Source organism: Coturnix japonica, chromosome 10 (assembly GCF_054131305.1).
Source record: "Coturnix japonica strain WE chromosome 10, WE-NBRP24, whole genome shotgun sequence".
In the NCBI taxonomy this organism is placed as follows: domain Eukaryota; kingdom Metazoa; phylum Chordata; class Aves; order Galliformes; family Phasianidae; genus Coturnix; species Coturnix japonica.
The window spans coordinates 20,846,042-20,872,684 of record NC_140672.1 but is presented as its reverse complement, the minus strand read 5'-3'; the positions used below and the strand labels follow the sequence as shown (position 1 = coordinate 20,872,684).

Below are 26,643 nucleotides of genomic sequence, written 5' to 3'. Positions count from 1 at the left end.
ATGTCAGCATGTGGAATGAGGAGAGGGAAAGGTGCAAGCAGGGTTTCGTTTTGGTGCCCTCTCCAGCCCACTGCTTGCTTCTGGACAAGGCATTTCCTTTCTTAATAGGGGAGATGCTCCAGGCCCTTCACCATCTTCATGGCCCTCCGCTGGACTCTCTCCAAGAGATCCCTGTCTTTTTTGTACTGGGGAGCCCAGAACTGGACACAATATTCCAGATGAGGCATTAATAGGGCAGAGTAGAGGGGGAGGATCACCTCCTTCGACCTGCTGGACACGCTCTTTTTAATACACCCCAGGATGCCATTGGCCTTCTTGGCTACAAGGGCACACTGCTGGCTCGTGGCCAATCTGTCGTCCACCAGGACACCCAGGTCCCTCTCAGCAGAGCTCCTCTCCAGCAGCTCTTCCCCCAGCCTGTACCGGTGCATGTAATTATTCCTCCCTAGGTGCAAGACTCTACACTTGCTTTTGCTAAACCTCATCCGGTTTCTTACTGCCCAGCTCTCCAGCCTGTCCAGGTCTCGCTGAATGGCAGCACAGCCTTCAGGCATGTCAGCCAATCCTCCCAACTTCGTGTCATCAGCAAACTTGCTGAGGGTGGTCACTATCCCCTCATCAAGGTCGCTGATGATGTTTAACAAGACCAGACCCAGTACAGACCCCAGGGGGACGCTGCTAGTTACACGCCTCCAGCCAGACACCACACCGGCAATGACAACCCTCTGCACTCTGCCAGTCAGCCAATTCTCAACCCACTTCACTGTCCACTCATCTATCCCATACTTCCTCAGCTTTATAAGGATGTCATGGGGGACAGTATCAAAAGCCTTACTGAAATCAAGGTAGACTACATCTACCGCCCTCCCCCTGTCCACCCACCTAGTGACATCTTCATAAAAGGCGACCAGGTTGGTCGAGCATGACCTCCCCTTGGTGAACCCATGCTGAGTACTCCTGATAGCCTCCATATCACCCAGTTGTCTGGAGATGGCATCCAGCACAAGCTGTTCCATCACCTTCCCTGGGACAGAGGTGAGGCTGACTTGCCTATAATTACCTGGGTCTTCCTTCTTGCCCTTTTTGAAGACTGGAGTGACATTGGCCATCCTCCAGTCTTCAGGCACCTCCCCAGTTCTCCAAGATCTCTGATAGATTACAGAGAGCAGCTCAGCAAAGACCTCTGCCAGCTCTCTCAGCACCCGCAGATGCACCCCATCAGGTCCCATGGATTTATCGACCTTAATGTTTCCTAGGCACTCATGGACCACCTCCTCCCCGACTAAAGGGAAATCTCCCATTCCCCGGACTCTCTCATCAACCTCCAGGGTCTGGGATTCCTGAGGGAGAGCCCTTTCACTAAAGACAGAAGCAAATGATCCTGCGGGGTTAGGAAAGGGCACAGCAGAGCAGTCAGTGAGGAGCACAAGGCAGTGAAGCGCAGCATGAGCCATTGATTGCCTGCACTGATGATGTTCTGCAGCCATCTCCATTGAGATGTGCGTCCTGAGTGCGGATGGAAAGTGAAGGGAAAGGAGGAGCGGGGGATGGAGGGGCAGGAAGCGCTTGGTGCCGGCGGGAGCAGTTCCGGGCCATGGCGGCATGGCGGTGCCGGGAAGGTGATCGGAGCTGAAGGAAGGTGTGTAACATGTCCTTGCTCTGGCTGTCAGTGAGCGGGACGAGTCGGGGCTGCAGTTCTGTGCTGGTGTTTGTTGCTGGGACCGGCTGCCTGAGCAGAATGGGGGCAGCGAGAGGGAGGTTGGACAAGTGGCAGCATCAGGAGCACGGCCCGGTTCTGCTGTGCTGATGGTGCTGTACGGCTGTGGGTCCCCACTGAGGGTCGGTGAGGCAGCGTGGCCCCGTGTGTGGACGTGGGATGTAATGAGAGTGAGTGGATGCAAATGGAGTCAGAGGTGTTACAAGGAGAGGCTCAGGACTGGAACATGGAGAGCAGAGCTGGTGTGTCCCACGCCAGTGCCAGCAGTGCCAGCAGTGAGGCCGCCATGTTAGAAGCCTGGCCATGTCACCTTGGTCACCTTGGTCACCGTTGCCCCACGCAACGCACTCGCCTCTGAGAGCTCTGGACGTTGACAGCCATGTCGGAAGCCAAGAGAGCAAGGCTGGAGGATTCCCACGATTTAGGTGGGAAGATGGAGCCGGGGACTGCAGGGTCGAAGAGGAGGAGGAGGGGGCCCACCATGACCATCAGGTGGCAGACAGGAAAGCGAGCCCGTTCCCATCGCGCCTGGACCAGCTGCATGACCACCTCCGTGGAGCCCATGGAGGTAGATCCACCTCCAGATGAACCCATGGAGGTGGATCCACCTCCAGATGAGCCCATGGAGGTGGATCCGCCCGTGGCACAGCTGGCCTGGCACCACACCACCGTGCCAGGCCCCACATCCTTACCATCTCAGCTCCGCCATCACTGGTCCAGGCGTTGGGCTCCTTACCACCTGCGCGGCCCCCACCCCCGGCATTAGCCGGGTGGCTTCATTTAACATCAGCTCCTCCTTTGAGACCTCTGCGGGCCCCCGGTTCCATCTTAACCCTATTTCTGTTGTGGATTTTAGTGTTAAGTTTAGTTGTAGTTTTAGGAGTAGGTTATTGTTTGCGTTTTTTAGTTAGGAGTAGGTTATTGTTCACGTTTTAGTGTTAGTAGATGATTGTTCCTGTTTTAGAGCTAGTTGTAGGTTACTGTTCATGTTTTAGTGTTAGGTGTAGGTTTCTGTTCCTGTTTTAGAGTTAGGCATAGGTTACTGTTCGTACTTAGAGTTAGGTGGGGTCCTACCAGCAGATGGCAGCAAACAGCGCTCACTCGGTAAGCACACGTCTGCTTTCTCACCCAATGACATGAGTGCTGCTTCATGAGTGCAGAGGTCTGTGACATCTCCGAGGGATGGGATTTGCATCTTGTGACTTTTCTGTTGCAGATTGTCGAGGAGCAGAGCGTGAGTGGCTGTGAAATGCAATTGGGCTTCATGGAAACAGTCCGGAGCTGTGTCTGGAGCTTCCTGCGTGGCCATTGTAAGGTAGGTGTGCCTTACTGTAAGCGTGTGCTGAAGCAGTGTTGGTTAAGCACAGCTCACTCCTCTGTCTTCAACAGATCAGCTTTCTGCGCACTTTATTTCTGTGTCTGGCGTTGTAGAGCACAGCAGCAGCAAGACAGCAAACACGTCCACAACCAGGTACGTGAACATGGGAAACTTTAATTCTGTGAATAATACTGGTATTAATATTAATAAGGCAGTGGTCACGCATGTGTGCTGGAGCTCAGGGATAGGTTTATTCTTGTTTGTTAAGCTCTTCCCTTATTTGACGTCCACCCGTCCTCTCTTGCTTCTCTTCCCCCCACCTGCAAGTGCAGCAGTACTGAAGGCTGAGGGCTCTTTTCCTAGGCAGGCGGGCAAAGGCAACTGAAATGCAAGTTTGCTGTCCCTCTTTGTTCTCGGGTCAGTAGGCCCTGGATATCTTCCCAGCACCTCTCTATGTCAGCCTGGAAATGTTTGCTCGCAGGAAGTAACCCCATTGCAGTGCCTGAGACTAATGATGCCTTTTTCCCCCCTTACAGCACGCAGCCTCTGTGAGAGCAGTGGAGCAGCAGCTGTCTGCGCTATGGCTGCTGAACTGCATTTCTCACCACCTGAGATCCCTGAGCCCACGATATTGGAGAACATGCTGCGCTACAGACTCTTGTTTGGAGCCCTTTTCCAGCTCCTGTGTGTGCTGGCCATCATCCTGCCAGCTTTCAAGTCCCCAAAGGCAGTAAGTAGCGCTGTGTGAGACTGATAGGAATGCTCAGGCAGTCGGCTGGGAGGGAACTGTCTGTAGCTGTTGCCTACAGCAGTGTGCCCCGGCACTGCTGAGAGTGCCGCACTTGGTTCTGTCCTTCCTTCCGCACGCCAGCAGCCTTGAGGTGCCAGCTCATCCTATCCTGCAGCTGCTGCTGCGCCCTATGAGCTGCCAGGCAGAGGGTCCACCCTCCCAGCACAGACCGCCTTGCTAGAGAGGACTTAAGGCTCTGGTTTGCATGGGATTTTTGGGAACTTGACAGATGTGGAGTTTCTAATGTGCCCTGAGGTCAGGAAGGCAATTTCCTGTGCTGGTCTCCCAAAGCTGCTCGGTCAGGTGACTTGAGCTCCCAAAGCAGCTGTCAGCCAGTTGTTAGAAAGCTCCCTGACTGTTTCCCAATTGCTTCTTGCAGGACTCAGAGGGTTTTGAGTCTAAGACGTGGGAGATGGTGAAGAAACCCAAGGCAAGTGCTGCTCAGCTGAGAAGCAAGAAGGAAAGCAAAAAGAAACAATAAGGGCTTGAGCAGGAAGGCACAAAGGACAGCAGAATCGCCTGGAATGCTTCCTCAGATGTGCACCAAAGGACACACACTGCGTGGTCTGGTTTTCAGGCCTGGCCGTGCTTTCCCTTTCATGGACTGCGGAGAGGAACTAAGGAAGCTTTGTCTTTAGTCATTACCAGTATCCCGCCTATTTGATTTCATATTGAAATGTATTTTTGATGCATTTTGCATCTCTCTATTGCAAATAAAAGTGAAACAAACATTTGAATGGTGGTGCTGCCTCTTTCATTAGCTGCTCAAAATGTGCCTGGCTCAGGCTGGCAATCGCAGGGTCCTGATGTGGTCGGCTTCACGTCCCTCCTGGAAATGGAGCTGCTTGTCCCACATTTCCATGTTGGTGTTCCCAACTGGTGGCCTTTCAGCCCATCTGGAACTGCTGGCGATGAACTGTGAGCATCCCTTGTTCTCCGAGGGCTGAGAGAAACAAAAGCAGCGTGGGAGGAAGAAAGGTGTCCCTGCGCCTTGAGCTTGTCTCTATTCTGTACTTCTGTAGATACTGTATATCTAGAGCTTGTTCTTTGAGAATGATGACTGCTTTGTTTGATGTGTGGTTTCTGGCCCTCATTCATCTTATTAATGCAATAGAACTGACAAACTTGTTTGTGTTTAGGTTGTTTGTATGCTCTATTTCTTATTTTCTCCGTATATGCACTGTCCCCATGATTTCCTGTGCATGTGATTAATTCACATGACAATAAACAGAAGAGACACTCACCATTTCTTAGGAATGATGCTTATGTTCAGGTACAGATGAGCTTCTTAGTTTTAGAGGCTTCAGGCTTTGGAGACTACCTTGGTTTGAACAGCAGAAGGCATCAGTGTTCACTTCTCAGCAGCACCAATCTACAAACCTGAGTAATAGCTGCTTGTTGCTCTGTTTCTGCAGAGCCTCGCAGCTCCCCATGCACTGATTACAGCCTTTGGAAAGGCAGCCAACTCACTTTCCTTGGGAAGCCACACAGATGTGAACCGTAATAGCCCAGTGACTTTAGAGATGATTGAACAGGACTCTTTGATTAAAGGATACTGTCAGATGCGTGTCTGCCCCTCTATTATCTGGTGCTCTGTGTTGGAAGCTTGAAGCTAGCACATCTTGCTCTGCTGTTTTCTGTGTGTCCTTTTCCAGTTGGCAAGCTCTGACTGCTAGAACCCAAGATGCGAAAGCAATATTTAGACTCAAATGCATTTAATGAAAGGAGGCAATCTGTGTGTGTGCGCTTTCTCCAATGAGACTGGCACTGTTCCCTCGTGTCTTTACCAGATAACTAGACTTTATTTCCCATGGCTGAAATATGATCTGTCATCTGCCCTGAAGGAAACAAGCTTTATAGCTTAGGATTCCTTGTTAGTCCAGGTGAAGAAAGCTTTGCCTTCGGTGCCCTGCCTGGATTTTGGTCTTGGTGTAAAGGCTCTGATTGTGACATTCTGACTGCTGTTTTGAGGCTTACCTTTTGTCTCGCACGTGATAAGGATGAAAATTTAGCAGAAATACCTTTTCAGTGGTTCAATACATGCTGGTGATTCTGTGATATCTTTTTCTGGTGTGAGTAATTGTTGTTTAGTGTTGGTTTTTGTCCTGCTGTTAAAATGGGGGTGTTTTTTCTCTACAAAGCCTGATTTAGGCACTTAAGCTTATAACAACCTCTGTGGTAACAGGCTGTGTGTGGATTAACACTCATCCAGAAACACATGCAGAGGAAGCAGGGATGGTGCTGCTCAGGTCTTACTAAATGTAGGCTCAGCCTGATATAGATGCATTCCAGCGGAGATACCCAGCACTTACGTACTTTTGCTTTCACATAAATGCCCAAATGAGCTGGGCATCAGCACGTTGTTAGAAAGCTCCCTGACTGTTTCCCAATTGATTCTTGTAGGACTTGGAGGGCTTTGAGTCTAAGACCTGGGAGATGGTGAAGAAACCCAAGGCAAGTGCTGCTCAGCTGAGCAAGAAAGCCAAGGAAAGCAAAAAGAAACGATAAGGGCTTGAGCAGGAAGGCACAAAGGACAGCAGAATCACCTGGAATGCTTCCTCAGAAGTGCACCAAAGGCAACGGACTGCGTGGTCTGTTTTTCAGGCATGGCTGTGCTTTCCCTTTCGTGGACTGCGGATTGGAACTAAGGAAGCTGGAAGGGAAGGGCTTCCAATGCATTAGCAGCAAAGAGGACTTCACCTATTTGGGACTTGATATATGGCAAGAGCTGAAGACACTGCATTCCTTTAGGGTCTGTCTCTTCAGGGCCAGGGACGGTCTAGTGTTAGCCTGAAATATGGCTAGAAGGGTCTGGAGAGAGGTGGTGTCGTAGCCACAGAGTCTCTGTAAGGCATCTGGAGCTTCCTGATGCCAGCTCACTGCTTGGTTTGTTTGATCACGAACGAGTCAACGGGAGGAGAACCTGATGTGTTAGGTGCCCCAGAGCTTACAGTGGCTTTGAAGAAAAGGGTTCTGTGGTGGGGCTGCAAGTCTGCCATCCTTTTGCATACACAGACTGCCATCCTCAGTTTACAAATGCATTGTGAGCCCAGGTCCAGCAGCAGTGCTGTGCTGTGTCTGTTCTCTACCAGAAGACTAGCAGCACATTTGCTGGAACCATCAGTGTGAGAAGGACCGCGTTTGCTTCTCTCCCTTGCTGTTGGTGGATGAGTCAGGTGGGCAGCATGAGGAGAACAGAACAAAGCATGCGAGACAAAAGCACTCCGAAGTTGCTTGGAGATCTCAGGACAAAGAAACATGACAAAAATATCTGACACCAATTACATATAATCTTTGTTTCAAATTAAAACAAAAGTAAAGTTTTAAAAGTCATGCTGCCTCTTTCTGTTTACTATGAAAGCTTCTTGAGCTCTGTAGAAACACAGGGACATCCATGGCCTGTTCACGAGAGTGACGCGTTTAGGGGAGGCCTTTCAGCTCCTTCGATCTGTGTGAGGGTGGTTGGCTCAAACTTTCAGGCATGCTTGTGTCCGTGCTTGACTTGGAAGCAGCAAAATGTCTGCCAGAACACCTCCACCTTCCTGGAAAGAGGAAACGGTGCAATGTCTTAATTAATTTGCCTCTCATGAGGGATGTTGGCTCCAAGAGCCCCCATGGAGGTAGCAAAATAAAGGCAGTGTTTGTTAATAGGATCGGGGGATTAGATGGGGATTCAGTCAATTGATAATGGGGATTTCTGTAGACCCCATGGCAAGTGTAGCTGTAGCAGGGAGCTGCCTGGCAGCCACTTGGACTGCAGGAGGAGCGGTGAGCTGGGTGAGCTCTGGCTGGTGTTACTTGGTTCCCTCCCCAGAAGAGGAAAGGAAGGAAAGACTGTGCGGTAAGTCCTCAAATTCCCAGGCATCTATCTCAAGCAGTTTTTCTCTTCCATTTTTGACTGTTCAAGCAGGTCTCCCTCTCTGACCACATGCTGTCCCGCTCACAGTGCATCCTTGTGCTCCTCCAGTGCAAGCTGCATGATCCCTTGAGGCAGGCTAATAAGCAGCTCGTGACCCGAGTCCCAGTTCACATAGTTCAATTAAATCCCTATTAATCCTGCTCAGACCTAATTGACTTTCATTCTCATACATGTGCTTCTCTCTGCTTTAGAGATGCTCTCTGCTGATGTTCCCCACTGGCAGCAGCGGAAGAGCCAAGGCTGTCTGTGAAGAGAACCAATACTTCTTTCTTGCTGCTCTGGAAGTTTTGAAGCCAAGATTCTTTCCCAGCCTGGTGTAAAAAACATGAAAAGAGCCCTTTGGTGTCTGGGTGCCAGGGAGTGTCAAGGCTCCGTGTGGTGATACTTAAGGAGAAAGCAATGAGGCTGTAGGAGGGGAGGAGCTGGTCGCTGCCTCTGTTCATGGAGGTAGTTCTTCCAGGAAGGTGTTCTGTTGCTCACAGCGTGTTCCTGCAGGGATCAAGATGACTGTATTGATTTTGTTTGCTTCTGAATCTCATGAAGCATTGGACTGACTGCAGCGAGGAAGTGGGATGATGAATGGAGAGTGCTGGAGTTTGGATCCTGGCTGCTTGTTTGGTGATGAGGTTGGCTGCCGGGTTTGGTGCTCTGAAAGGATCTGACCCTCCTCATCCTCAGACCAGAAGGGATGATTTGGCTGGGGCCGTCCCACAAGAGATACGGAAGCAAACCAGTGTCGGCTTTGGTGTGTCTGAAACTGCTGCTGACTGCAGGGCAAAGGTCCTGCTCTCCTCCAGAACCTGTAGCTTGTGGCTTTGAGCAGTTCTTCTAAGTTTATGGAGTGGTTTTGTGGCTTTTGTTAAGTGGATCAGAGCAGTCGCTGGTCAAAACGTCCCTTGTTTGGGCTGGCAATTACAGGGTGATGATCCTGTTGGTTTCACATCTCTTCCTTTAAATTCAGCTGCTTTTCCCATCTTTCATTCTTGGTCTCCCAACTTCACCGCCCACCCCGGTCTGTCACCACACATCAGTGCTGTGGAGTCCCCACCTCTGGTGATGTTCACTTCCTTCCCCTCAGCTTGTGGGGTTTCACTCGGAGCCTGAAGGCCCTTGTGTGGCTCTGGAGCTTTCTGTACCCTGTGTGAACAGCAGCTGGCTGCAGCCAAAGGCCCTCAGACTGCAGCTGAAGCAGAGCCCAGTTGATTCCTGCACAGCCTGGGTCCAACCCACCTGCCAAACACAGAACCATGCTGCTGTGTGAGAGCCTCCAGGCCGGAGAGAAAGATCCCAGCATTAGTCCCCCCGCTTGGCAAACCTAAACCAGCCCTAAGCTCATAACCATGGGTTCCTGATGCTGGCCATGCTAATTGCTTGCTGTCACACCCACACTCTTTGCATGTCTGCCAAGCTCAGTGATTGTAAAATGATAGAATTCCTGAGCTGGAGGGTCCCTGCGAGGACCACTGAGTCCAGCTCCTGGCTGCACGCTTCAATGGCTCCAGGTGGGGATGGCAAAAAGCTGCTTGAGTTCCTGAAAAGATCAGAGCAAAGGCTCTGCTGCATCTGTCTGCGACTCAAACACCACCACTGTGTTATTCATAATAATAATTCCTACAAATATAGTTGGAATTTGCAGCGAGCAAAGCGCAGCTCACCTCAGGAACAGAATCAAAGGCTGGCACAGTCTGGAGCACACACCTCTGCCTGTTTTGCTGTTGCCCGGGCAGATTGCAGCTTGATGACATCCAACAGCAAAGCAGTTCTCCTTCAGCAGGTATCTTCTGAACTCACAAGCACCTCTGCACTGCAGAGCAGCCCTGTGTTTAACAAGGCTGTTCATCATTCACACTGCTTTCAGACCTGACATTCCTCTCCTAGCACCCAGGACCAATGCTTAGTCACTTCCCCGTGAGGAGGAATGACTTAGCATTAGGTAGTAGATGAGAAAAGGATTCTTTCCTATGTTGCTCCCTTATAAGCTCAATAACCACATGCTGCACGTGGGTAACAAGAGCCAAACAGGAGCCGTTCCATCCCAGACTACACCTGCAGATGTCTCCACAAGGTCCGTCTGAAGAGTCTCACAGCTGAAGGTCCTGGGACTGCTCTTCCTCTCTCCAAACACACGGTAGCTGAGGAAAGCTCCCTATTCGCTGAAGAGACCAATTTCAGGACCTTCACTGACTGGAGGAGCCACTGTGGGACACAGGTGTCCCCTCCCACTCACCCTCTCTCCACAGCCGACCATGGCGCAGCTCTTGAAAAGATGACGGAGCTGTCTAAATCAAACCCTAGCACTGACTACATAAACAAATACATGGACTAGCTGCATGAAGAGCAAGCAGCAGACATTGCAACAGCAGGTCAAATGCAACCTCAAAGATTTACTAACGAAGAGTCAAAATGCTACATTTCCATGGGAAGCCTAAAACGGATCAACTCAGGTGTGACAGTGGCTCCCAAGGCAGTTCTGCTCCACACATTGCTGGTGCACTTGCTAAGACACCTCATCTTTGTCTTTGGACATCCCCATAAGGAACAGCAAAGTGCACCAATGGTTCATAGGAACAACGTTTTATTTCTACAGAACATGCTATAGAAAAACCAACAGACTTGTTGGTTTACAAAGCAAAACGTGTAAGTAAACATTATTTCAGACTTCAAGAACGTCGCCAATTGAACACACTAGCAGGTTTACTTTCCTCTTTGGCCAAATGCAGCATTTCACAGACTGCTTTTCCCAGCTGACTCTTTGTTTGCGGTACATTAAAGTAAGTTCTGGTGCTTGGGATATCCAGCCCACTTTCCCCATCCAATACAGCAGGAAAGACACAAACACGCCACTTAAATTAAAGAAAGAAAACATGGAGTAAGTGGAATCCGAGACTGCAAAAATATATACAAGCATTTATCTTTTTCCTGAACTAAACATTTCAGCCATAAAAATATTCAACAGCTGTACCCTATAGAACTAGGGCTAAGGCTATTTCAATTAGAACTGCTTTGTGTTTTAAAAATATAGGGCGGAAAGCCTTTTGGGTGATACTTATACATCCATGGCATGTCTAGGTTCCCTACGTGAATCATAAATCATTATGCAGAACACAAACTAGTTGTCTTAGCTTAATCTTGCATTATCCTGTTTAATTTCATCTCTCCTGTAAATATGTTAGATAACTAGATTTCACTGTAACTATTAACATAAACAGAATATTCATAAGGCTTTTTTCTTCTCCTTCTGAGCTGTATACGGTCAAATACCCATCCAGTGCTTTGGAATAGGCAGATCTTCCTCCTAGTAAAACTGTGAAGCAAGGATAGCTTTCACCGCCAGCGAGAAGGTTTCTGAAAGTGCTCGGTAGAAATCCAGAGTTTACATGGATAAAACCTCAGGATAACATCCATTTACTTACACGCAACTATTGTTAAATAATCCAAGTCAAGTCTACTTTACTATGAAGTGTGCAACAAGCAGAAGAAGTGAAGAACATCACGCTGAGTTCACATTCTTCAAGGTGCAAATCCCAGCTATTCCTGCCCAAAACCTTCTGTTTCTTCAGTTGCAAATAACAGCTTTTCCTTCAGCTGCTCATAATTCTTATAGGCTGGAAGGTCCAAGCGATTGAAACTGAAAACAAAGAGAAACCTTAAGTATTGAACAACAGTTTAAACCACCAAATATCCATTAGGAACACAGGCATATGAACTGTCCTGTTCAGAAGGAAAACTGCATTTGTACCCTCTAAAACACCTGTATCTTGACATGCACTTGTCTATGAAAGTGAGATTAAAGCACAACAAGCACCTGAGCAGCGATAACTTTCCAGAACTGGCAATGTATTTAGTAACAAGTCTCACCTAATCTCTCTTCTGTATCTGAAACTTAAAATCTGAGCATCTTCACAAAGCACCAGCGTAACTGAGAAACTGAGCAGAAGCTACATTTTCTCCAGCCAAGAGGGAGCATGAGCGTGGCTATTTATTTTCATTGCCAAGATCGAGCGTGGTGATAATGAAAGATCAATCCCAAACTCTTTAAAAAAAGGACAACCTTAAGTACTAAAAGTAGCTTTACGTTTTTAGTGATGTGCAGATCCATGGTGTTTACAATGGAATCAGCTCCACAACAAAACTGCTTTTCAGATGTTCAACTATTACTCAGCAGAGCTTACTGCCATAGCCCAGTGCTTTGCTTTCACACAGTCTCAGGCACTTCCATATCACACCCACTTCCTAAAATCTCAAAGTAGATTTCCATCCATAAGAACAGAACCACAGCAGAGTTTGATCCTTCGTACTTACCAGGTGTGACTTCCAGGTAACCAGTTTTCCTTTCCAACTTTCTCAATGCAAAATTTTTGGGGTCTGTTGCTCCCTGTACAAAAATCAAACAATGAATTCTTAGGTCTAACTGCCCGTGTATACCAGTAGGTAATACATGACAACAGCGCGTGAAAACAAGACTATAACTACTTGCAGAGCACAAAGACATTTGTCTCTCACTACATCCCTCTGAAGAAATCCACGTAGTGAAATGCATAAATATGAAGCGGTTTTCAAAGAAACTCAACCACTGAATCACATTGTTGGTTTGGTACTGGAAGGAATCTCTGGATTTACCTACTCCTGCCACTCTGATCAAGCAGGGATACCCAGAGCAGGCTGCCCTGCTAGGACCACGTCCAAACCATGGATCAAGTCACTGATGCAAGGCGTGTTCACATTCCATCCATCCCTTTTTCTATCACAGCTCTACCAATATGCAAGACTCAGATTCCATATAAATTCATTAAAAAATACCCTTAAAAAAAGGAAATAACATGAGCATAAAATGCATTGAAGAGAGCTCGTTACCCGTGAGGTCAGCAAATCCTCCTACTGGTAATCTGCACGTTCCAGTAACAAACTGTAGAAATCTCATTCTCTTCTCATTATCTATTTATTTCCCAAACTGAAAAATAATAATTAACATTGATGTCAAGTTTAATATTGAAATGTTCACTTCCCCATCCCCCATGGGACAGCTGGATTAGCAGTTATCATTTACATTTACATGCAATGTATCTGTTGAGTAATTCTGACTATTGCTCATTAAGCTGTTGCTGTGTTCTTGTGTGGAAAAAAGAAGTCTACATACCTGCCAGAACCACAATATCTGTCTGCAGGTTCTGCTATCATGCGGGTAGATGGTATTGCCTCTGCCAGTCATTCAGATCAATTTCTTGAATTCCACACAGGAGCACCTTTAGGGAAGAAAAATTTCATAAACATGGAAACTACAAGCTACTACTTTGCTTCTACAGCAAGACTATTGTACTGAAATACTACTGTACTTCAAAGCACCCGCAATCACAGTACGCTTGGTTTTAATATTAAACTCTTAAACTTCCACAGCAAATAATAACATCCGTGGCAACAAAGAAGATACACCAGTCATGAAAACGAATGCATTTAGACATATAAACCATACTTTCTCATTGCCTAACCGTACCATTCTGTGCTAGAAATACGATGTTCTGCTGCAGAGTATAATTTGGAAAGACCAAAAGCAGCTCAAACCTGGTCCACTCTGTAATTTGACCATCCGCTGATATTTGGTTCTTATCTCCCTTGCTTTCCAGTCACTCACTCTTTAGACACACGCAAATCACATTGTCAAGGACTACAAAAATACTGTCAGCCAAAAAATTTATGCTGGCAGAATCTTAACGTTAGAAATGGGTCTAAGTTGGTTGCAAAGAATGAAGTGAAGAACAACACAGTAACCAAATACTACCTGATACATAAGGCTTCTCTCACACATCCTGAAAACAGAACCTCCAGCCTTAATGAACTCTGCTCTTCAGACTCTGACTGACATTCAAGTATTACGTGTAGCAGCCTGGATCTGGCAATAGTCAAAGAATCTTTTACCTCCAGCTCCTTAGCATCAAAGGACCGCAGATACTGCTGGGGCAGAATTGCATTGAAGCCTTCAAATGAAGCTTGTGTCTGTTCCCCAGCGCCTCAGGAAAGTCTCCATTCTGCTACCAGCCTGGAAAAGACACAGAAGGATCATTTAAAACGGGCTACGCTAACCCAAGTTCATCTTTGTTAGTTTGTTTTGAAATGAACCGTAAGCTGTGTTAAGAAAAATGCTGGAAAGTTCTGGGGATAGAGCACTGTGTAACCGTATTGTAATTGTGTTCCCAACCTTCACCCTGCACAAACAATTTTAAGTTAAAACCCTGTGTTTCCAACCACTCAACTATGGAAAGCATTTTAGGCTCCAACAGGAGGCAGCATCTACTCACTGATGATATTAATGAGAGCACAGGAGTCCCTTGCTACCCGGAGGAAGCAAAAAATGCAGAGCTGTTTTCATCTAATATGTTCCGTATTTGTTTCTGTTACTCACAAAACTTTGCTCTGTGGTAGAAACTCCACTCTCCATTAAGAAAAGGGAGAAAAGCAGGCAGGAGACCCAAAGAACCTGAACCCAGGGAGAAGCAGATATTATGCTGAATTCAAGCCTAACCTGTCAGGAGAACTGGAATCGAAAGCAGAGATGAAACTCTGGGGAACGCAACACAGGACACAGAGTGTGACAAAAGAACATTGCTTAAGCTGCAATCTGAGCTCTCCCCGGCTTCCTCAAAACCAGAAGAGAATGGTCTTCTGCAGGTACTCCCTCCTCTCTATCCCAATGAGTACTTTGCACAACTGCCAATGCCAATACGTTCCTTCTGCAAATGTCGCCGTTTCTGTGAAACCTTTCCAGATGACTCGTGACTAAAGCAATTTCTACTCCCGCATCCCTCAAAACCTTCCCACAAAGAAGCCTTCACAGATCAGATGGTAAGAAAGAGGGAATTCTACGGCCACAGCAATAAAGTGCGCAAAAAAGCAACCAACACAACCACGCCAAACCGCAGCCCGGACTCGTCCCGCTCACTGCAATCCAGACCCACTCCATCCGTACAAACCTTCATCCACGCCGTTTCTTAACCGGGCCTCGGCGCCACCCGGATCTTACAGCCAGCGAGCGGCCGGCAAACGAACGGCCGTCTTCCTCTTGGTGCCGCACAGCCCAGCACGGCCGGAGCCACACCACACGATCCGGGCCGGGGCCGGCTCAGGCTCTGCCTCCAGGCTTTTGGGGCCGGCCGGGTGACTCCGCAGCACAGCGAGACCGTGGAGCCGCCCGGGAGCCGCCTCTGGGTGCCGGCAGCGCCGCGAGCTCCTCCCCCGACAGCCCCTCCGTGCCCCCGCACCGAGGCCCGACCCCGTTCGCAGCACAGAGCCCGCTCCTCCCGGCCCCGCTCATGGCCGCCATGCCGCCATGGCCCGGAAGTGCTCTCCGCCGCCTGCAGGAAGCACTTCCTGTCACTGGCACTGTCACGTGGCTCAGGCCGGGCTGGGGCCTGTTGGGGGGGGGCGGCTGCCGGAAAAGGACCCAAAATTCACGTCTCGTTCCGTGTCTTTCCTCTCGCTTTCCTTCCTTTACCTTCCCCTTCCCTTCCTTCCTTCCTCGCCCTCGTCCCCTTCCCTTCACCACCTCCCTGTGTCCATTCCAGTGCCTGGCCACCCGTTCTGAGCAGTAATACCTCGTAGTGTCCAGCCTGAATCTCCCCCGTCGCAGCTTGAAGCCATTCCCTCTGGTCCTATCATTAATGACACGAGAGAAGAGGCCGAGCCCCAGCTCACTACAGCCTCCCTTCAGGAAGTTAGAGAGAGCAATGAGGTCTCCCCTGAGCCTCCTCTTCTCCAGGCTGAACATTCCCAGCTCCCTCAGCCGCTCCTCATACGGCCTGTGCTCCAGACCACTCACCAGCTTTGTTGCCCTCCTCTGAACGCGTTCCAGGGCCTCCATGTCTTCCTTGCACTGAGGGGCCCAAAACTGAACACAGCACTCGAGCTGCGGCCTCATCAGTGCTGAGAACAGGGGGACAATCACCTCTGCTCCTGCTGGCAACACTGTTTCCCATGCAGGCCAGGATGCCCTCGGCCTTCTTATTATACAGCAAAGGAATCCCCTGAAAAGGAAACCACAATATCTGGCAACATGAAACAAAGTTCTGATTCGTAAAAGACTGGCAGCAAGGCCTGAATCTCTTGTGTCATCTGCTCTTGATGTATCACATTAGCACTAGGTGGATTGCAGAAGTTTCCTGAGACGTGATAATCAAAACCTAGTCCAATGCCTTTAAAAAAGCCTTTAAGAGATTACTCCTCCTTGTCTGTTTAAAATAAACTTAGGTAATACAAAAGGTTGGAAAATTTTTGGACAACTCCCCAGGGCCGGGCTTTGGAAGGCCGTATTGACGAGAGTCAATCAAGCTCCGGCTGCAGGCGTATATGTGTGTGCCAGTTCTTTAACACAGTAGAAATCACAACTTGCTGCATGATCAAAATTCTACATGTGCTACTCCTGAACCCCAATGACTTCCAACGGTGTTAAATTACCCCTTGATCTCAAAGCAGAACAAAACAACAAAATGCCACACCAATAGTGAATACATAAAAACAAACAACTCCTTGGGCCTCAAGGGGAGGCTGATGCACAGGCCACGGCTGCCAGCGTGCAGCTGGGCTTCCCAGGGCAAACAGCAACACACGGTGCATCCATCAGAAGCTGAAGGAGCCCTCAGGGAAGAGAGGCCAACTCAAGGGGCTGAGCACGGGACACCCTTCTTCCTGCCGGGCTGCTTCCCCTCCTCTGGTTTCTTTCTGTCAGTCCTCAGAGAGCAAGGAGATGCTCACAGCCTGTCACCAGCACTTACCGGTTGGCTGAAAGGCCACAGGTTGGGAAGACCAACAAGGAAACGGGGGAAAACCTGCACTGCACCATGTCAAGGGAGAGACGTGAAGCCGACCGCTTCATCGCCCTGCGATTGCCAGCCCGAGCGAGGGACGTTCTGACCAGCTACTGAAAGAGGCAGCACCAGGTTTAGAAAGTTCGCTTCAATTTTATTGCGTACAAGAAGATTTGGCTTCTATTTATTGCCCCGCCCACACCCCAAAATGAAACCCCAGTGCCCAGGATTGCCGCTTAGCAATCAGTCACTCAGCCTCCAGTCAGACCCAAGGAGAAGCCAAACCCCGGGGCTACGTCACCTCCTCCCTCTCCAGTCCCAGCCAGCCCTATTTCAACCTAACCCTACACCAGGCCTGGACCTCAAGAGACACACCCTGAAGGAACGCAGCGTCTCCAGCTCTTGCCATACACCAAGTCCTGCCTATGTGAAGCCCTCATTGCTTCTAACGCAGCACAAGTCCTTCCTGTCCAGTTCACTTTCTACATCTCCACCGTCCATGACAGGGAAAGCACGGCTGTGCCAGTAAACTGGACTGTTGAGTCAGCAGCTTTTGGTGCCACCTCCGAGGAAGCGTTGCAGGTGGTTCTGCTGTCCTTTGTAGCTTATTGCTCAAGCCCTCATCGTTGCTTTCTGCTTTCCTTCTCGGCTTTCTTCCTCAGCTGAGTAGCGCTTGCCTTGCCTCGGCAAGCTTGCTGCAAGAGGGAAAAAAGAGGCACTATTTCACTCACGCACGCTGCCAGCACAGTCTGACTTAGAGAGCTGCTCGCAAGATATCCCTGGGCTACGAACCCAAGAACAAGGAAGGACACAAAAGTCACATCTGCATTGTCTGTTACCGCATGCCAAGGAAGAGTCCTCACACTCGAGCACTGCCCCACTTGCAGCTGAGGGGAGGAGGAGCTGGAAAGGACAGGTGGACAGAAAAGAAGGGAAAAGCTGAAGAGGCCAGAATCAACTTCTCCCCGAGGCAGATCACACCTTTGTGGCCACTCTTTTAGGAATGCTCACCATTCCTAATCCTAGCGTTAGCAAGATGAAAATTCACCACCTACCTTTTCACGCTCCTCGCGTACGCACTGAGGGCCGTGCCGTGGCTGTGCTGCACAACACCAGCGACTGAAAGAAAGCACGCAGAGAGCGGATCTGTTGCAGACAGTGCCAGGAGCTGTGCTTGAACAACGCTTACGGTAAGGCACGCCTACCTTGCAATGGCCACACTTTGGGAGCTCTGGGACACAGCCACGTGTTGCTCTCCTGAGTCCCAGCTCCATTTCTCAGCCACTCACGCTCTGCTCCTCCATGTTCTGCAAAGGAAAAGTCCCAAGAGGGAAATTCAGTTCATCGCAGATGTCATCAAACTGTCAGGGCAGTCGCACTCATTGCTCGGGGTGAGCAACCAGCTGCATGCTTACCCAAGGAGCAGCGGTTACTTTTACTTGAGTGTAACAGCCAATGCCTGACTGCAAGTACAAACACTAACCTATGCCTAACTCTAAAATAACAACAGAAACCTATACCTAACTCTAAAATAACAACAAAAACCTATACCTAACCCTAAAGAACAAACAGGAACCTATGCCTAACTCTAAAAAACGAACAGGAACCTATCCCTAACACTAAAACTAAACTGAACACTAACACTAACCTAACACTACCATCAAAACAAAGAACATAACAAACACCTAACCTAACAGGGGGAAGATGGAACTGGGGGCCCACAGAACCAGAGGAGCAACAAGGTGGAGGAGCAGAAGATGTTAAATAATGCCACCCAGCTAATGCTGGGGGCAGGGGCCGCGCAGCAGGAAAGGAGCCGAGTGCCTGGACCAGCGATGGTGAAGCTGTGACCATGCCAACGCGGGGCCTGGCACGGTGGTGTGGTGCCAGGCCAGCTATGCCGCGGGCGGATCCACGTCCATGGGCTCCTCTGGAGGGGGATCCACCTCCATCGGTTCCTCCGGAGGGGGATCCACCTCCATCGGTTCCTCCGGAGGGGGATCCACCTCCATCGGTTCCTCCGGAGGGGGATCCACCTCCATAGGCTCCACATGGGTGGTGGTCACAGGGCTGGTCCAGGCATGATGGATAATGGCTCTCTTACCCCTCCTCTGCCTGATGGTCATGGCGGGCCCCCTCCTCCTTCTGACTCCTAGGGCCCCCAGCTCCATCCTCCCACCAGAAACTTCAACCCTCGCCCTCTTTGCAGCAGGCATGGCTGTTAACTGCCACAACTGTCAGAGGCATGCGGCAACGGTGACCATGGTGACATGGAGAGGGTTCTAAAATGGCGGCCGCACTGCTGGCACTGGAGTTCCACATAGGATGAGGAGGGGGCTGGAGGGCAGGGCATGGTACGGGAGCTACAAGGTGCTCCCTGTGCCCAGCGGGCAGCCCTTCTCTCTGGCCAGCAAGAGGGCACAGGCGAGCCGGCCCCAAGTAAAGGGCCCTCGGCCTCCTTCACCCTCCTTCACCCTCCCCCTTCTTCCACAAGGGAATCTTTTTGGGCTGCCATACTGTTGTGGTTTTGTATTTTTTCTATTGGTATTTCACATCATAACATCATCTGGAGATCATAGATTGATCAGTCAATCATATTGATCTAGATAAGTCCGTGACACAGACGCAGCACGCAGCAGCTCCTGACGGGGCTCCTGAGCTGAGCACCAGCAACGGCAGGCTCCAAAGGGGACCTGACTACGCCTGCCTCCTGGGACACACAAGCTCTGCTTTCCATAGTCGCACCCAGCGCCTCTCCTTGTGCGGCACCTCGGCGGATTCAACCCTTACCTACAATTAAGACCTCTGACTGAATTGGAATTCCAGTCACTCTGATTACACCCCACATCCCTGCTGCAGGCCCTCCCACATGCCCACGTGCTGCACCCAGCCACACCGGCTGCCACAGCCCCGCAGCCAGGCGGGGGGTTGGTGCTTCATGATCCTTGAGGTCCCTTCCAACCCGGGTCATTCTGTGATTCTGTGATCGGGTTGAAGGGGCTGGCACTGCCCTGAAGGTGAGCGAGAGAAGTTGGCAAAGGAAGGGTGAGTGGCGGGATCCGAGGAGGGCGTTTTGTGTTTGTGTGCGTGTCTGTTGTTTGCCTGATGTGTTTGTGTGCGTTGTTGTTTCAGGTGTCTGAATGAGGACTCCCTGTGGGAACTGGCAGCAAGCAAAGGAATGGATCGACGGGCCTGGGCGCCGTGTTGGACTGCGGCTGTGGAGCCAACGAAGGTGTGTCCAGTGTCCTTCCTTACATCATTGACTATGTATGAGGTGTACCTATATCTGTGTAACCATTTTACAAGTCAGGCTGCAGGTTTTTGGTGGGGTCCTGACAGTTCCTCAGCTAGAACCCTCTTACCCCTTTGAGACAGGCCGTTTCCGTCTGTAGCTGTCATGCCAGGAGCCAAATAAATTGCCCCATGGTGAAAAACACCAAGACTCCTATGTCTGCACCGACTCTTTAACCATTTGTTTAAGAGGTGGGTTTTTAGGTCCAACTCAGTATCCCTCCCTGCCACTGAAAGTACAGATGCAATAACCACCCGCACACCTGTTCCTTCGATTACCCGCCCCAGTCCCCTGAAATCATCTTTGATAGCCTTCGGGCTTTTTTTACTAACTTCTTCACTGCCAGCCTGAACTATCAGCAGGGGATAGTAGACAGAAGGGCAGATCAGACTGGGAAGTCTCCCAGCAATGTCCCTGACCCGTGCCCAGGGGAGGGAGCACACCTCCCTGCGGGTAGGGTCGGGCCAGCATATAGGGCCTTCCATTCCTCGCCAGTAGGGTCGTGCGCCCATGATGGCAGTAATGAACAAACTGCTGCATCACAAAGATCTTGGCCTGATTAGAAATCTTTGAGTAATGCTGTTACAGCAGACAGAATGTGCTAAGCGCAAGTAGTCTCCTGCACTTCACATCCTTGCTACTTTGTTCTGGGTGTTGTCACTGAGCAGCGTCTAACACAAATTCTGCCCCGGTCAGCTGGCCGCCTGAGCTTGAGCCCTGATGGCAACACTGTGTGCTTACCCAGGAGCAGCGGTTACTTTTACTTGAGTGTAGCAGCCAATGCCTGACTGTAAGTACGAACACTAACCTACGCCTAACTCTAAAATAACAACAGAAACCTATACCTAACCCTAAAGAACAAACAGGAACCTATGCCTAACTCTAAAGAACAAACAGGAACCTATCCCTAACGCTAAAACTAAACTGAACACTAACACTAACCTAACACTACCATCAAAACAAAGAACAGAGCAAACACCTAACCTAACAGGGGGAAGAAGGAACTGGGGGCCCACAGAACCGGAGGAGCAACGAGGTGGAGGAGAAGAAGATGTTAAATAATGCCACCCAGCTCATGCTGGGGGCAGGGGCCACGCAGCAGGAAAGGAGCCGAGTGCCTGGACCAGCGATGGTGAAGCTGTGACCATGCCAACGCGGGGCCTGGCACGGTGGTGTGGTGCCAGGCCAGCTATGCCGCGGGCGGATCCACATCCATGGGCTCCTCTGGAGGGGGATCCACCTCCATCGGTTCCTCCGGAGGGGGATCCACCTCCATCGGCTCCACATGGGTGGTGGTCACAGGGCTGGTCCAGGCATGATGGAAACGGGCTCCTTTCCCCCTCCTCCATTTGATGGTTATGGCGGGCACCCTCCTCCTCTTCGGTTCTGGGGCCCCCAGCTCCTTCTCCCCACTTAAATCCTCACTACATTCCTCTCGCCCTCGCTTCGTGCTGGACATGGCTGCTACCTGCCCAGCACTCTCAGAGGTGAGTGAGTCGGGTGGAGCCGCAGCAACCAAGGTGACAGCTGTGACATGGGGAAGATTCCAAAATGGCACCTGTGCTGCTGGGAGTGGTGTTCCGCATAGGATGAGGAGGGGGCTGGAGGGCAGGGCACGGCACGGGAGCTACAAGGCACTCCCTGTGTCCAGCGGGCAGCCCTTCTCTCCGGCCAGCAAGAGGGCACAGAGAGCTGGCCCCGAGAAAAGGGCCCTCGGCCTCCTTCACCCTCCCCCTCCTTTCATAAGGGAATCCCCACTTTGGGCTGGGCACCCACATGGAATCATTGAAACTACAACCTACTACTTTGCTTCTACAGCAAGACTATTGTACTGAAATACTACTGTACTTAAAAGCACCTGCAATCACACTACACTCGTTTTTAATATTAAACTCCCAAACTTTTATAGCAAATAATAACATCCGCTCACAAAGAAAATGTGGAGAGGCCACAAAAGAGAAATACCACTCATGAAAACATTTGTATTTAGACATTCAAACTAACAACGTACTTTGTCTTTACCTAACCGTACCATTCTGTGCTAGAAATACGATGTTTTGCTGTAGAGTATAACTTGGAGAACCCAAAAGCAGCTAAAACCTGCTCCACTCAGTAATTTGACCATCCGCTGATATTTGGTTCTTTTCTCCCTTGCTTTCTAGTTGCTCACTCTTTAGACACACGCAAATCACATTGTCAAGGACTACAAAAACACTGTTAGCCAAAAAATTTATGCTGGCAGAATCTTAACGTTAGAAACGTGTAAATTGGTTGCAAAGAAGAAAGTGAAGACCAACACAGTAACCAAATACTAACTGATACATAAGGCTTCTCTCACACATCCTGAAAACAGAACCGCCAGCCTTAATGAACTTTGCTCTTCAGACACTGACTGAAATGCAAGTATTACCTTGTCATGGTTTAATAATTTTGTAATTTTGCTATCAGTATTCCACATCATAACATCATATAAAGCATGAATAGTTTTACTGAATCTGCAACTTACAGAAGAAGACTACATCTCCCAGAGAACAACACGAGGTCACGGGACCTGGACACTATATTAACTCTGTCGCAGGCTAGACTGACGTCTTTCGAGTTCTGGCGTTCAGGGGAGTGTGTGGGAGCCTTCACCGTTTCGCCTAGATTTACAGTAGGCCTCTCAGTTTCGGGACTCATTCTCTCTCCTGTTTTGCTTGATTCGTTAGCTCAATTTTCAATTATATTGTATTATACTGTGTTATCCTGTATTTCGATATAGTAATTTAGTAAATAAGTGTGCCTCCTTAGATTGTTGCTGCTGTTTTCTTTTCCTAATTAACTTTTTTTCCTTTCGGCCTAGGGCCCCTGCTGGGCCCACAGTCCCTGTCACGGACGCAGGTGGATTTTTAGTTTAAACCGTGACATACCTGTAGCAGCCTGGATCTGGCAATAGTCAAAGAATCCTTTACGTCCAGCTCCTTAGCATCAAAAGACCACAGATACTGCTGGGGCAGAATTTCATTGAAGCCTTCAAATGAAGCTTGTGTCTGTTCCCCAGCACCTCAGGAAAGTCTCCATTCTGCTACCAGCCTGGAAAAGACACAGAAGGATCATTTAAAACAGGCTACGCTAACCCAAGTTCATCTTTGTTAGTTTGTTTTGAAATGAACCGTAAGCTGTGTTAAGAAAAATGGTGGAAAGTTCTGGGGATAGAGCACTGTATAACTGTATTATAATTGTATTCCCAACCTTCACTCTGCGCAAACAATTTTATGTTAAAACCCTATGTTTCCAACCACTCAACTATGGAAAGCATTTTAGGCTCCAACAGGAGGCAGCATCTACTCACTGTTGATATTAATGAGAGCACAGGAGTCCCTTGCTGTTCGGAGGAAGAAAAAAATGCAGAGCTGTGTTCATCTAATATGTTCCGTATTTGTTTCTGTTAATCAGGAAACTTTGCTCTGTGGTAGAAACTCCACTCTCCATTAAGAAAAGGGAGAAAAGCAGGCAGGAGACCCAAAGAACCTGAACCCAGGGAGAAGCAGATATTATGCTGAATTCAAGCCTAACCTGTCAGGAGAACTGGAATCGAAAGGAGAGAACGCAACACAGGACACAGAGTGTGACAAAAGAACATTGCTTAAGCTGCAATCTGAGCTCTGCCCGGCTTCCTCAAAACCAGAAGAGAACGGTCTTCTGCAGGTACTCCCTCCTCTCCATCCCAGTGAGTATTTGGCACAACTGCCAATGCCAATACGTTCCTTCTGCAAATGTCACCGTTTCTGTGAAACCTTTCCAGATGACTCGTGACTAAAGCAATTTCTACTCCCTCATTCCTCAAAACCTTCCCACACAAAAGCCTTCACAGATCAGATGGTAAGAAAGAGGGAATTCTACGGCCACAGCAATAAAGCGTGCAGAAAGCCCATCTGTTGCAGACAGAGGAGTGAGCCGTGCTTAACCAACACTGCTTCAGCGCACGCTTACAGTAAGGCACACCTACCTTGCGCTGGCCACGCACGAAGCTCGTGACGCAGCTCCAGGCGGCTCTCCTGGGGCCCAGCTTCATTTCACGGCCACTCACGCTCTGCTGCTGGACATTCTGCAACGGAAAAGCCACCGGATGCAAATCCCATCCCTCGCAGATGGCATCAGACCTCCGCTCTCATGGCAGTCACCACCGCCCTGCCCTGGGCAGCGCTTCCACTGCCCTTGCTCCTGCCACAAGACACCAACGTCTGCTTCTAACGCGGCTCCACCATGGGATCCTGTATGCAATAGATAAACACACGGAGGCTGCCAGCCACTGCAACACGCGCGCTGTGAAACCCCTGGCACTGCTGAGTCCCAAGAGCAGAGGAGAGAAGCGTTTGCCTGCCATGGACGGGCTGCGGCGGGATTGAATCCTGCCTTCGAATCGGGACACCCCCAGGGAGAGCCTCCCTGGGGACCCAAAGACTGAAATGGAGGCAAGGTAACACTTTGCTATAGAAAGGGAAAGGGGAACTTCACTGAAACCGAGACAAAGGGTAACTGCAGATAGTTTACATTTAAAAGTGCAGGGATAGGGGGAATTACAGACACTTAGTCAAAATAAAACCAGAGAAGAGGGCAATAAAGATAAGAAGAAATTGTCCGGAGACCTCTGACAAGAAGAAGGATTAGATACCCCCGGGCAAGATGATGCTGACATGGGAGAACGATAGCAGCAGATAACACCAAGAAGAAAACAGAAGAAGAATTTCACCCCAAAACAACGGCAAGGGTCGCGGGGAATGGGGTCCTAGGGAATGTAATGAATATGTAATCAAACTGAGGAGGAGACTATTGATTACGTATTAGCTTAACCTATGTCTGTAACACAATTTTCTCCTTACGGTGTGCAAGTTTGGTGGAGCTCTCCCGCTTGCACCCGGCGCTGCGCAACGCTGGAATAAACATACCTGCTTTAGAACCCATCTTTGGGTTATAGAGTTTGATTCCGCAAGTCATCTTCCTGCCGCACAGCCCAGCACGGCCGGAGCCGCACCACACGATCCGGGCCGGGGCCGGCTCAGGCTCTGCCTCCAGGCTTTTGGGGCCGGCCGGGTGACTCCGCAGCACAGCGAGACCGTGGAGCCGCCCGGGAGCCGCCTCTGGGTGCCGGCAGCGCCGCGAGCTCCTCCCCCGACAGCCCCTCCGTGCCCCCGCACCGAGGCCCGACCCCGTTCGCAGCACAGAGCCCGCTCCTCCCGGCCCCGCTCATGGCCGCCATGCCGCCATGGCCCGGAAGTGCTCTCCGCCGCCTGCAGGAAGCACTTCCTGTCACTGGCACTGGCACTGTCACGTGGCTCAGGCCGGGCTGGGGCCCGTTGGGGGGGGGCGGCTGCCGGAAAAGGACCCAAAATTCACGTCTCATTTCGTGTCTTTCCTCTCGCTTTCCTTCCTTTACCTTCCCTTCCCCTTCCTTCCTTCCTCGCCCTCGTCCCCTTCCCTTCACCACCTCCCTGTGTCCATTCCAGTGCCTGGCCACCCTTTCTGAGCAGTAATACCTCGTAGTGTCCAGCCTGAATCTCCCCTGTCGCAGCTTGAAGCCATTCCCTCTGGTCCTATCATTAATGACACGAGAGAAGAGGCCGAGCCCCAGCTCACTACAGCCTCCCTTCAGGAAGTTAGAGAGAGCAATGAGGTCTCCCCTGAGCCTCCTCTTCTCCAGGCTGAACAATCCCAGCTCCCTCAGCCGCTCCTCATACGGCCTGTGCTCCAGACCCCTCACCAGCTTTGTTGCCCTCCTCTGAACGCGTTCCAGGGCCTCCATGTCTTCCTTGCACTGAGGGGCCCAAAACTGAACACAGCACTCGAGCTGCGGCCTCATCAGTGCTGAGAACAGGGGGGACAATCACCTCTCTGCTCCTGCTGGCAACACTGTTTCCCATGCAGGCCAGGATGCCCTTGGCCTTCTTATTATACAGCAAAGGAATCCCCTGAAAAGGAAACCACAATATCTGGCAACACGAAACAAAGTTCTGATTCATAAAAGACTGGCAGCAAGGCCTGAATCTCTTGTGTAATCTGCTCTTGATGTATCACATTAGCACTAGGTGGAATGCAGAAGCTTCCTGAGACGTGATAATCAAAACCTAGTCCAATGCCTTTAAAAAAGCCTTTAAGAGATTACTCCTCCTTGTCTCTTTAAAATAAACTTAGGTAATACAAAAGGTTGGAAAATTTTTGGACAACTCCCCAGGGCCGGGCTTTGGAAGGCCGTATTGACGAGAGTCAATCAAGCTCCGGCTGCAGGCGTATATGTGTGTGCCAGTTCTTTAACACAGTAGGAATCACAACTTGCTGCATGATCAAAATTCTACAAATGCTACTCCTGAACCCCAATGACTTCCAACGGTGTTAAATTACCCCTTGATCTCAAAGCAGAACAAAACAACAAAATGCCACACCAATAGTGAATACATAAAAACAAACAACTCCTTGGGCCTCAAGGGGAGGCTGATGCACAGGCCACGGCTGCCAGCATGCAGCTGGGCTTCCCAGGGCAAACAGCAACACATGGTGCATCCATCAGAAGCTGAAAGAGCCCTCAGGGAAGAGAGGCCAACTCAAGGGGCTGAGCACGGGACACCCTTCTTCCTGCCGGGCTGCTTCCCCTCCTCTGGTTTCTTTCTGTCAGTCCTCAGAGAGCAAGGAGATGCTCACAGCCTGTCACCAGCACTTACGGGTTGGCTGAAAGGCCACAGGTTGGGAAGACCAACAAGGAAACGGGGGAAAACCTGCACTGCACCATGTCAAGGGAGAGACGTGAAGCCGACTGCTTCATCGCCCTGCGATTGCCA

The 26,643-nt window shown here is 50.0% G+C and overlaps 3 protein-coding genes across 10 annotated transcripts; 1 reads left to right on the top strand and 2 right to left on the bottom strand.

Annotated features, from left to right (window-relative positions):
• The first annotated feature begins 1,096 nt into the window (after positions 1-1,096).
• LOC146759507 (protein MANBAL-like) lies at positions 1,097-4,562 on the top strand. Of its 7 annotated transcripts, none has more exons than XM_085510709.1 (5): positions 1,097-1,639; positions 2,934-3,032; positions 3,149-3,188; positions 3,572-3,765; positions 4,205-4,562. In XM_085510709.1, exons 2-5 carry the CDS (start codon positions 2,967-2,969, stop codon positions 4,304-4,306), a joined length of 402 nt encoding a protein of 133 aa, XP_085366835.1. In that variant the 5' UTR covers positions 1,097-1,639; positions 2,934-2,966; the 3' UTR covers positions 4,307-4,562. The 7 variants fall into 7 exon arrangements, 6 of the variants coding, with proteins under 6 accessions (XP_085366835.1, XP_085366837.1, XP_085366836.1 ...); XM_085510711.1 differs by having other exon boundaries at positions 1,481-1,639; positions 3,107-3,188; XM_085510710.1 differs by lacking the exon at positions 1,097-1,639 and adding an exon at positions 2,000-2,142.
• A 5,740-nt stretch (positions 4,563-10,302) lies between these two features.
• LOC146759506 (uncharacterized) lies at positions 10,303-15,863 on the bottom strand. Its single transcript, XM_085510732.1, has 6 exons — positions 14,710-15,863; positions 13,658-13,778; positions 12,882-12,987; positions 12,599-12,695; positions 12,047-12,119; positions 10,303-11,372 (listed from the first exon to the last, which is right to left on the bottom strand). The coding sequence occupies exon 1, from the start codon at positions 15,651-15,653 to the stop codon at positions 14,859-14,861; it is 795 nt and encodes a 264-aa protein (XP_085366858.1). The 5' UTR covers positions 15,654-15,863; the 3' UTR covers positions 10,303-11,372; positions 12,047-12,119; positions 12,599-12,695; positions 12,882-12,987; positions 13,658-13,778; positions 14,710-14,858.
• An 809-nt stretch (positions 15,864-16,672) lies between these two features.
• On the bottom strand, positions 16,673-25,814 carry LOC146759505 (uncharacterized). 2 transcript variants are annotated; one of them, XM_085510729.1, is made up of 6 exons: positions 24,760-25,814; positions 23,820-23,918; positions 22,741-22,903; positions 17,745-17,846; positions 17,595-17,658; positions 16,673-17,234 (listed from the first exon to the last, which is right to left on the bottom strand). In XM_085510729.1, exon 1 carries the CDS (start codon positions 25,668-25,670, stop codon positions 24,870-24,872), a length of 801 nt encoding a protein of 266 aa, XP_085366855.1. In that variant the 5' UTR covers positions 25,671-25,814; the 3' UTR covers positions 16,673-17,234; positions 17,595-17,658; positions 17,745-17,846; positions 22,741-22,903; positions 23,820-23,918; positions 24,760-24,869. The 2 variants fall into 2 exon arrangements, with proteins under 2 accessions (XP_085366855.1, XP_085366856.1); XM_085510730.1 differs by lacking the exons at positions 16,673-17,234; positions 17,595-17,658; positions 17,745-17,846 and having other exon boundaries at positions 23,820-24,084.
• Between the last annotated feature and the right edge of the window lie 829 nt (positions 25,815-26,643).

Excerpts from the sequence above, each read along its gene's own strand:
- LOC146759505 (XM_085510729.1), bottom strand. The coding sequence starts at position 25,670 with ATGAGGCCGCAGCTCGAGTGCTGTGTTCAGTTTTGGGCCCCTCAGTGC.
- LOC146759506 (XM_085510732.1), bottom strand. The coding sequence starts at position 15,653 with ATGAGGCCGCAGCTCGAGTGCTGTGTTCAGTTTTGGGCCCCTCAGTGC.
- LOC146759507 (XM_085510706.1), top strand. The coding sequence starts at position 2,868 with ATGAGTGCAGAGGTCTGTGACATCTCCGAGGGATGGGATTTGCATCTT. Across the intron at positions 3,033-3,148 it reads TCCTGCGTGGCCATTGTAAG|AGCACAGCAGCAGCAAGACA; the intron begins GTAGGTGTGCCT and ends CTGGCGTTGTAG. Across the intron at positions 3,189-3,571 it reads GCAAACACGTCCACAACCAG|CACGCAGCCTCTGTGAGAGC; the intron begins GTACGTGAACAT and ends CCCCCCTTACAG.